At 33.4% G+C, this 10,756-nt stretch overlaps 1 protein-coding gene across 2 annotated transcripts; it reads right to left on the reverse strand.

Moving 5' to 3' along the window:
• Positions 1-1,643: 1,643 nt before the first annotated feature.
• On the reverse strand, positions 1,644-10,037 carry LOC140886748 (peroxisomal nicotinamide adenine dinucleotide carrier-like). Of its 2 annotated transcripts, XM_073293532.1 has the most exons (12): positions 9,859-9,939; positions 9,713-9,796; positions 9,556-9,630; positions 9,265-9,395; positions 9,093-9,147; positions 8,623-8,775; positions 7,484-7,552; positions 7,297-7,404; positions 6,621-6,689; positions 3,989-4,043; positions 1,987-2,220; positions 1,644-1,881 (listed from the first exon to the last, which is right to left on the reverse strand). In XM_073293532.1, the coding sequence occupies exons 1-11, from the start codon at positions 9,937-9,939 to the stop codon at positions 2,030-2,032; spliced, it is 1,071 nt and encodes a 356-aa protein (XP_073149633.1). In that variant the 3' UTR covers positions 1,644-1,881; positions 1,987-2,029. The 2 variants fall into 2 exon arrangements, 1 of the variants encoding a protein (XP_073149633.1); XR_012151662.1 differs by lacking the exon at positions 1,644-1,881 and having other exon boundaries at positions 2,196-2,220; positions 6,621-6,781; positions 9,859-10,037.
• Between the last annotated feature and the right edge of the window lie 719 nt (positions 10,038-10,756).

Consider the following 10,756-nt stretch of genomic DNA (forward strand, 5'->3'; position numbering starts at 1 on the left):
TTAACAAACGAGCTCGAACGAGCTTTTTTCCCGAACCAAGCTTCAAATAGCTCGCGAAGAGTGCGGTTCGTTTACATCCCATTCTAATTTATAAAATAAGAGCAACCTAGATAATTGAATTTAAGCATAAAACTGTCCGACATGTGAACTCATCAGTATTTGACTGGTCCGTCTCGGTCACCGTGACCGACGTGGACAAAACTAATTTTTTAAAAATAAATAGTACAAAGTCACGCTTCTGTAATGGCGCGACTCTTTTGTCTTGTCTCCCAACTCCCAAGGTAATTCATTGAAGTCTGCATATTGTGATACAACAATTTAGATATCAGTCCCTAAACCCAAACACAATTTCATCCTCAGTCCCTTGTCAAAAAAATATAGTTTAAACTCCCTAGGCCTACATAATTTTTTTGATAAAATTCGGTACAAAACGTTGAAAATATGGTACAAATACACGATATTTGAGTATCAACTATGGTAGATCTGATACAAATATATGATTTTTGAGTACTAAGAAAATATTGATATTAATGACACATTTATCTTATTTTGATGAAAATCGGTACAAAACATTGAAAATATGGTATTAATATATGATTTTTGAATACCAAATGTGTTAGATCTGGTACAAATTTATTATTTTTGAGTATTCAAACATATATTGCAAGTTAATTTTAATAAAGATGGTACGAATTACTCTCAAAATTTTATTTTTATACCTGGTCTTGAATAATTAGTTCTTCAATATCATGTATTCGTACCATATTTTCATTATTTTGTACCGACTTTGTATGATTTTTTTAGTATTCAAACATATATTAAAGTTCATATTAGTAATGATGTTCAGATTTTATACTCAAAATTTTATTTTTTGTACTCGATATTAAACAATTAGTGCTCGAATATCATGCATTCGTACCATATTTTCAATGTTTTGTATCCATTTTCATCCGAAAAAAAAAATGTGGGCCCAGGGAGTTTAAACAAATTTTTTGCTGATAAGAGACTAAAAACATATATATGTTTGGATTTAGAGACTGATTTCTAATTCACCCGTTTTTTAAATCACGCCTTCTGGACAGTTAAATCACGCCTGTCTCCCATCTTGTCTTCTTGGCCGAAATTATTTGGAATTGCACAGTAAATAATGTAAAAAAAAATCCATATTCTCCCTCTAGAGTTACATCCGTTTGTTTTCTTTGATGATTTAAAAACCGGATCGAATCGTTCGCAAAGATATCAGAAGTTCTATCCAGATCATGCCCAAAAAACCTTTCCATCGGTCAAAACGTTCGAAACATGTCAAATTTGAACCGGTTCACCTATTTTTTAAAAAAAAATTTAAGAAAAAAATTTATAATTTGATTTTTTTATATATTTCTTCCAAAATTATTTATTTCTTCTATTTAAATCTAAAACTTTTATCTTTGGTTTTGAATGTTGTTAAAAATATTATTTTAGTTATATTTGAGCTTATTTTAATTATTTTTTTTGTTTCAACTATACATTTGATATTTTGATTATACATACATATATATTTAAAGTCCTTAATTTTTTTTAAAAATCAAATACGATATTATATTATTATTTTATATTATATAATATAATAATATTATTCCGGTTAGACCGAACAGTTGAACCGGCTGGACACATCGAAACATTTTTTTTAAAGATTTACCGGCCGGTTATAAAACACTGCTTGAAAACGTCTTTAATTTCATATTACAATGAATCCCTCGAGCATATTATATTCATAGTATATGTTTTGATCCATTTAGTAATTGACTGATTTTTGGCAATACCAACGACAAGAAGGCCGTCCAAGGTTTGAAGGGAGAGCTAGCCTCCCCTATCTGGTGCCCGTTTCTCCATGAGACCAAGCTACAACACAACATAGCATAAAATTTTAAGAATATGCAAAAACAATACTGGAAATAATGAGTGAACAGAAAATGAGAGAAAAAGTGTAAGTCACAAGGTTAGCACCTTTATGTAAATTAAAAATGATTCTTCCAAGACTGCGGTGGCATCATTTAACAGCATTCGATAAAATTTTCGAGCTTCTATCTGAGACAACAGCATACGCCTTAACAAGCTCTTCCTTCACCAGGAAAAGTAGAGACGCAGCAAAAACACTTTGCACTATCTTCGTGCTCATCCCTTTGTAAAAGCTGCGTAATCCTTCGTATCGGATCATTTTACTGATGGCATCAAGTGTACCTATTATGCAACCACAATCCTGATCAACGTCGGAGACACCATGAGTAATAACTAGTATGTTTTGCATTTCCTATGTAAATCATTAGCAGATGCACATGTGCACATATATACAGGTTATACATGCATACAGAACAGAATTCTTTACTTTGTCCGTTCATCACATGCTTTCTTTTTTCATGCAAGAGCAATTGCAAGCTTCCAGATTCACAATATAATTTTGAGCATCGTACAAAGATACGAGGACAGAGCATTTGTTCATTACTCGAGGGTTCGGATACATTTGTGAAGTGTAGGTGATAAGTGCGATTTTTGTATACATTTTATATGTATTTGACTTAAATTATGTTAGGTTTTGTGCGGAGATATGCGTTTGGTAGTTGTTTTATGTCTTATGCAGGAATTTAAGTAACATGCATTTATATGAGATAAAAAGTGTGAAGAACAATTAAAGATGGAAAGGAAAGCAAGAGAGCAATTAGAGAAGAAGGAAATTAAAGAGGGAGGAAAAAATCTGATGAAGCAGGCGTCTCAGCGCCTATGCTACTTACATGCAATGTTGAAGATTACAACTAGGCACTGGGCATTTGACGTTGTGCAATACAAGGAAACATAGGTGGCTAGGGTTTTAAAGACGGGGTTTTAACATATTTTTAAGGGCTTTTCGGGAGCATTAGATAGGGAGAACGACTAGAAGACCAAATAAGACACACAAGATCAAGAGATTTCGGCACGGAGATGAAGAAGGCAGCATCCGGGAATGGAAAAGCATCTTCCTATTCGTGTTTTGATTTATTCTCTCTTGGAATTTGGATGATGTTTAAAAATATGCTTTGTTATCTTCTTATTTTCATCAACTAATTTATTTGTCTAGGAGAATGACATAGCTTGATTTGAGACTATGCTTTTGTGTTATTGATTAATATACTTTGATTTTTCGTCAGTTTATACGAGTCTTCCTGTTTTGAATGCGTTCAATTAAATGGTCATAGGTTGAATGATATAACAATTAGAATCTATCACCTGGGAGAGGGGATTTTGAATAAGATCTTAGGAAAATACATTGTGGAAATTTATAATGTTTGGAAGATTTATAACTCTATTGAATCCCTTGAAAGAATGACCATGCGAATTATGTTTTTGATATTTAATTTTTATAGAGATATCGAAATTTATATTGAATAATAAATTTTGCTCATCACTTGGAAAAGGGAGCAGAAAACAAATATGGTTCTTGGCTAATAAACTAGAAAGATTTGTGATATAGAAATCGAGTCTCTAGAATTCGTTCCTTGTTGATTTTCTCCTTTTGAATTCTCATATTGTTATTTTACTTTTAATTATTTATTTTTAATTCCCACTTTGAATTTCTAAATAAAGTTAAAGACTATTCTAATTATAGTACTTGGTGTGAAGTTCCGTTTTTCATTCACTGTGCAACGGTATCCTTACTCATTCATATTTTAAAATTTGACACTGTACGTTCTGGGTTAGAAATCAAGCAACGGTCGGAATGGGAACAAAAATTGGTGAGAACATCATTTGATTATTAAATGGCAATAAGGAAGTGGGTTAATGGTTGAACTTTTGGACATAATGCCTGTTTTCATCACCAACTCTTAAAATTAGATGAAAGGAACAAACTAATTTTCAGAGAGAGGATCTTATTTCGCACTTGTTATGACACCGGGCAAAAAAACACTTGAACTAAATATAGTGGTCCAAGTAATGATGTAAATGGTAAACTATACCAAAATATATCCGTGCAAACCTGAATATCGTAATGAAACATTGCCACCAATTTCCTGCTTCGCTTGAAGTCTTGACTGCAAAATATTGAACTAGATACAATGACAGAGAGCAAATACACGTGGAGAAAAAATATATTTAATTATCAAGCAAGACGCAATATCTAGGAGTGCAAACGAACCGAATCGAGCCGAATAATGGTAAATTTTAAGGCTCAAATTCGGCTCGATAAGGGTATATTCGAGTTCGATCTCGATTCGAAGCTCGATAATTTCAAATATTTTGGCTCGAGATATTCGAACCTATTCGTGAACTATTGCTCAGATATTATGGTTCGAAATGATATATATGTTTATTATATAATTATATTATATTAATTAAATATTAAGGCTCGCGAATTATTCGCGAACTATCGAACATAATTATTTTGACTCGAGCTCGGCTCGGAAAAAAGTTTGAACATGTTCTAATTCGGCTCGAGTTCGATAAGCTCGAATACAAATCAAATATTTATCGAGCGAGCTCGTAAAGCTCACGAACCGGCTCGGTTCGTTTGCACCCCTAGCAATATCTTAAGGGTAAATTCGCATTCAGTACCTAAACCCAAACACATATACATGTTCAGTCCCCCGTCAGAAAAATGTTTGTTTAAACTCCCTGGACCCACATTTTTTTCACACATGAAAATCGGTACAAAACATTGAAAATCTGGTATAAAAAATAAGATTTTGAGTATAAAACTTGAACATTTTTATTAATAAGAAAAATATGTCATTAATATTAATATTTTTTAGTATTCAAAAATCATATATTTGTACCAAATCTAACACATTTCATACTCAAATATCATATATTAGTGCTCTATTTTTGATATTTTGTACTCATTTTCATCAAAACATACAATTTGTCATTAATATCAATATTTATCTATACATTTGAGTACTCAAAAATCATACATTTATACTAGATTTTCAATGTTTTGTACTGAATATCATGTATTCGTACCTTATTTTCAATGTTTTGTACCGATTTTCATCCGAAAAAAAAAATATGGGCCCAGAAAGTTTAAACAAACATTTTTCTGACAGGGGACTGAACATGTATATGTGTTTAGGTTTAGGTACTGGATGCAAATTTACCGATATCTATCTTAAACTACCAAAATATACCTACTTGATTCCTCGGCTCCTAACTCGTTTTCTCAAACCAAAGCAGGGGCCGGGGGATAGGTTGTCAGAAAACCACAACTAGCGTATTAACGAACTATGGATCAGAGGGGAGCTTCAGGCATAAAAACATCGAATCTCCGAGCATCCTCCAAAATCAAAATACTGCAGGGATCTCAAATAAACTTCTCTTATTTAGTGAGCATCTGTATCATCTAACTTTATGCCACTCTGAGAAACCTACAGATTCTAGATCCCTATATTATCGGCAACATGAACTCCTCAATCAACATCTTGTTTACCCAGCATAATGACATAGCATTCCTTCTATATTATTGCCCTCTTTTTCTGTGGTGCATCAATGCATTTATTAGCCTAAAAACCATATCCAGACCATTTGAAACCATTTTGCACTCATTAATCCTGTACTTTATTATCTACGACAAACTGTCTCCACAAAATCAGTCATCTCAGGAGAATGATCACATTCATCTAATGTTACCACACACTTGGTTGGATATATTCTAAATTTATCCATCTTAAGGACGGAGACTACTTCATTGCCACTAGTGGACCTGGAATATTCATCTTCTAGTATGCAAAATATATTGTTCCGATCTAGCACACCTTGACATGAATTCTCTTATATGTTAAGATTTCAATTTGATTTATTTTCATTTAGATTTTAAGTATAGTAGTAGTCTGCACAAAAGAATTGCTTTTTCAATTCTTTACATTTCAAGAAAGCCCAAAGAACAAAGCAGTAATACACGTTTCTCTCAAAGTCTCCATTTTTCGTATGGTATTGGAGATGGGATTGGAACTCTGCAATCACCGATGTTTACTTTTCATATTCTTTCCTTTCCGTTAGTTAGGCCTGTTTCCTATTTCGATTGTGGGAGGGTCTACTACTTCATAACTGCAACAAACGATAAAAATAATACACCCGGAACATAATATCAATTCAAATCCTCCCATTTTCTCATGGAATCAGAGTCAATAATCTGTAGGAATATGGAAACAAAGTGTCAAACTCTAGCACCATTTGGCAGTGGAAGAGTGACGAGTCAACAAGATGAACAACATTTAGTATTGATCCATATTTGTAGAGTGAACCAAATGCAGCAAGCAGTATGTATTATAGCTATTGCAAAACAGCGACTCCCATAGAAAATGAAGCATATAACATTAATCAGCAGAGGAAAAGCCATGCAGAAGTATGAGTGGATGCTTCAATGTTGAGAGAATGATTGCATCTACTCAAAATATCCTTTGGATTTGTTTTAGGATTTTTCCTACCCTGAGGCATGCTTCAACTTAATTTCCGGTTAAACATATTTGGTTAATTGTGGTGTCTTTCTTTGTTCAGTTAATTACCTTCTCTACTTTTATTGATACATTTCATCATCCATATGCCATACTTCGAAATAAACTGTTACACTTAACAAAAGCATCAATATTGTGCCAAAGACAAATGAGTGATTTTACCTTAACAACCAGAAGAGGGTATGTCGAAACAGTTGCCCCAAGTTTTGCCAAGGCCCCTACTAAGAAAATCTGTTCACGTAAAGAAGACAGGAGCTAAATTTTGATAAGCAAACCCACATGCACCCCCGCATGATTTGTTTTGGTGAGACACACATTTGTTTCTGCAGAAATGTACATGCCACTCCAATCACTCTGCAAAACTTGTTAGTCTTGTGGATGTTTTGTTTCAAATTTCCTTCGAAGTTAACCAACATACCATGGTAAAACAAAATTTTGAATCCCGATTAACCAAAAGATTCCTAGTTTGCAAGAATTCGCTTCTTCTACCCAAAAATCAAAATAAATGTTTAGGACATCATTATTCAAATAGGAAGTATCCAACCATCAATGTAACTTGGTTACAGAAGAATCCAATAATGTGTATACAAAATTATTAAATACCATCCAATGTTCTTTAAATTTGATTCAGATTTCAAAGCCACTTTCCAAATAAAACGTAGAATTTTGACAAACAAAATGTAATTGGCAAACCATATGAGAACTCAGTTTTATGGACCTCTGGATTCTAGAAATAGAAATATTTTGCATGGACATTATTAAAAAATGAATATAGGTTGACCAAACCAATTCTAATAAATCGAAAAAATATAACACAAAGCCCACAAATTAATGATACCTCCAAAGCAGTTATGTTCTTTAAACCTTGTTTTTTAGAAGCTCGCTTAGTCCTCAAATGCTTCAGCAAACTCTCATATATCATAAACTGAATTGATGGATTGCACACCTGTCATGCCAAAAACTAAACAGGTTTAACAGGAATTTATAGAGAATATAAAATAGTTTTAAAAAATTTAAACGCTTGCCATTATCAGTGTCGGAATTATGCCTTTCCAAAACCCAGTAATTCCTGATTCGTGATAAACCTCACATGCCTACTAAAGACATCCAAAGATAGGTTTTGTTAACAGAGTCATTTTTCTTCTAAAAAAAAGAATAGTGATGATGATATATCAAATGGGAATACAATAATTTCCAAAAACAAAATGAAACTGGTAAGTATCATGCTTTTCTATATCCATGATAATCAAATCAACTAGCAAACTGATGCGAATTGTGCTAAAAAAATTGCTCGATTAGCATGTACTTAGTGACAACTGTGCACTCAAAGCAATGTGTTCGAAATATACTGAATTGAAAGCTCAGATGGCTAGGTACATTTCAATCCTTCAAGTTTCACATACAGCTCAGCTAGAGCACAGACACATTTATTCGGCAAATTTGGGATTGCTGTTGCATTTATATTTCAATCAATTGAGAATCCATGTCATCAGAATGGTTTTGTTTTTCTTTGTTTACGTCTGTTGTCTCACATGGTAATTCCTAGCCAGTAACCAACCAAAAATTTAAATGAACTTCACACTTTGTCAAACAGCTTTTCTCAGTAGAATTCATTCACATGCGTGGACCATTAGGGTGTTAAGTATCCTCACGTAGATTTTCTACCTATATTAGATGTTAGTGATGTTGATGTCCTTTTATTCCATAAACGAGTTAAGATAGCTGACTGATTAGTCACTAAACCACTTAACTGAATTGTAACAAAAAACTGATTTACTATGGTCAAACATAATAAATTAAAAAACCAGATTACGATAACTGTAATTAAATAAATTTTTATAAACATTAATCAAACTAAGAGCTGTGGTGTTAAAATAGCGACGAAGCTAAAGTTTTAGCAAAAGGAACCAAATAATTCTGATCATACTAAACAAAATGTAAGCCTCTAATGTCGGCCCAAGCAATTTTGTAACACCCTTAAATTAAACACATTTGAAAGCGTCTACTCTAGAAATTGAACGCAAAACAATAGAATGGAATCTTAATGACAGTGTGATGCAATTTATAAGCAAATACAAATAACTCTTTTTTCATAGAGCTGAAGAAAAACAAAAAGAATTATGTATTGATGAAGACGAAGTTGAATAAAGATAGTACTATTCACCGCCTGAAATGTTCCGTAAGGACGAGGTTGTATTGAATCAAGAGCAGCCAATTGGTCAGGTAAAGAAGAATGTATCAGAATATTCTCGGAAGCTTCTTTTAATAAAGCTTCCCTTTTTGCCTCCATGATTTTTTTTTCTGCCTGAGTGTGAGTCTGAAAGTGAAAAATGAAATGTTGATGTTTTTTAGAAATTTAATAGCAAGAGCACACTTAAACACTCAAACTATAACATGAAATTAGAGTGCAAAAACATTCAACTCGACTTTATAAACTGACAGGACAAGGAGCTGGAATATGAATCACAAAATAGATGTTTTCCATCTATTTGCATCAATTAAGTAATACTATACAATGCACTTCAGTCTTCACACACTTGACCACTCAATCAGTTTAGGAACAGAAAATGGAAACTGGTGCACAGTATTATTCTCAGAATGAACATGATTACCATAAATAACTAAATATGCTACCTGCATACGAGTCACAAGAACCCATATTGGGTTCGTTAGCAATACATTTAGTGACCTGAGGCATAAAATGAAAATCATGTTAGGGGAAAATAAGAGTAATCCCGAATGAGATTATACAGGACGTGAACACAGGCAAAGAAACCAAATAATTTCTGTAAAACAAGTCAAGTACCCAGCAAGGGCCGCAACAATAAGCCACGAAAGCATTCCTGGAGTGCCATCCCCGTGTCCTTTTCTTTTATTTTCAGCTGCTATAGCCTCGGCCTTATTTTTGAAAAACTGGTAAAACGAATAATAAACACCCTAGCAGCTTCACAAAGGAGATCATTAGTTAAAAATACAGGAAATATGGAATTTAATGAAATCCCGGGAAAGTATTTCATCCCAGAATGGACAATCAGATAGAAGTGGCTAAACAAGAAGAACAAGGAAAGAAACGGAGGCAGGCAGCTGCTAATATCACCTGAGAAGCAGCAGTTCCAAGCAGAGATGGTTTGAGGCCGCTGTATAGTCCTCCCAAACCTTCACTTTTAATAACCTGCCAACCCCAAATGAGTAGAGAAAGAAGAACCCACAGATAAAATTTGGATCTGATAACACAAGGGGCCGCGTTACGTTACCCGAACAATTTGAGCCAGCGTACTCCCAGCAGCTGGAGGCGCATCCTTCTTAGCCACTCTTTCAGTTTGCTGACGAGTATTTACCTGGAATTAATGGAGAAGAATCAAAACGCCTGCTGAAGGTGCAAGTGAAGTGGGGAAGGTACCGTTTGAAGAGGGTAAGTGATGATTTGGGCAATAATACCGCCGCCGGCGCCGGCCATCCCATTCACCACGGCGTTCGACATGCGTACACTGTTTTGCTTTCACTGAGTGTTCAGGCAATCAACAACATATCCGTACATACATACAAATTACAATACAATCTTATCACCGCAGTATTCGCTTTTCACTCTAACTTGTCTTTTCCATTTCTTCCGCTTTCATTTCCATTTAAACAACTCTAAGACCAATAATTTTTCTTTCTTTTTTTTAAAAAAAAATTAATACCAAAAAGTTTTTAATGACGTATATTCGAACTCCAATTCGATTTTATTGAAAACTTTCATATTTATTGATCCAATTTGGATCAAATCAATGCTCGAGTTCGTGTTTGATTTGAAATTTTGAACATATTGGAAGCTACTCGTAAATAAAAAATCATGTTATATTTATGAGCAACTTGTAGATAACTCCCTAAATCAAACATAAGTTTCAATTTACTTCCTATATTTGTCTTTCCGAAAATGCCCTTGTCTTTATTTTAATCATTATTATTTTTGAATTATCAAATGTGAAATCGGATTCAAAATCTGATTCACTTGATTCATCAATATAATAAATATTTTCATCGTCGGATGAAAATTCAATTGTTTCTACTGGATAGAATCCAATAGTATATATTTCTTCAAGAAGTTTAACTTTATTTTTCTTTTCGTTTTGTTTTGGACATTCATTTGCATAATGATCTTCTTCATTGCACAACCAACATGTGCAGTTCTTTCCTTTACCTTTTGGGCAATGTGGTTTTTTATTATCAAACTTTTTATAAAATTTTCTTTTATAAGGTTTTCTGAAGAAATTCCTTCTAAATTTCTTTTTCTTACAGGGAATAAATTTTCTATT

This window comes from Henckelia pumila, chromosome 3, assembly GCF_033568475.1.
Source record: "Henckelia pumila isolate YLH828 chromosome 3, ASM3356847v2, whole genome shotgun sequence".
Classification (NCBI taxonomy): Eukaryota; Viridiplantae; Streptophyta; class Magnoliopsida; order Lamiales; family Gesneriaceae; genus Henckelia; species Henckelia pumila.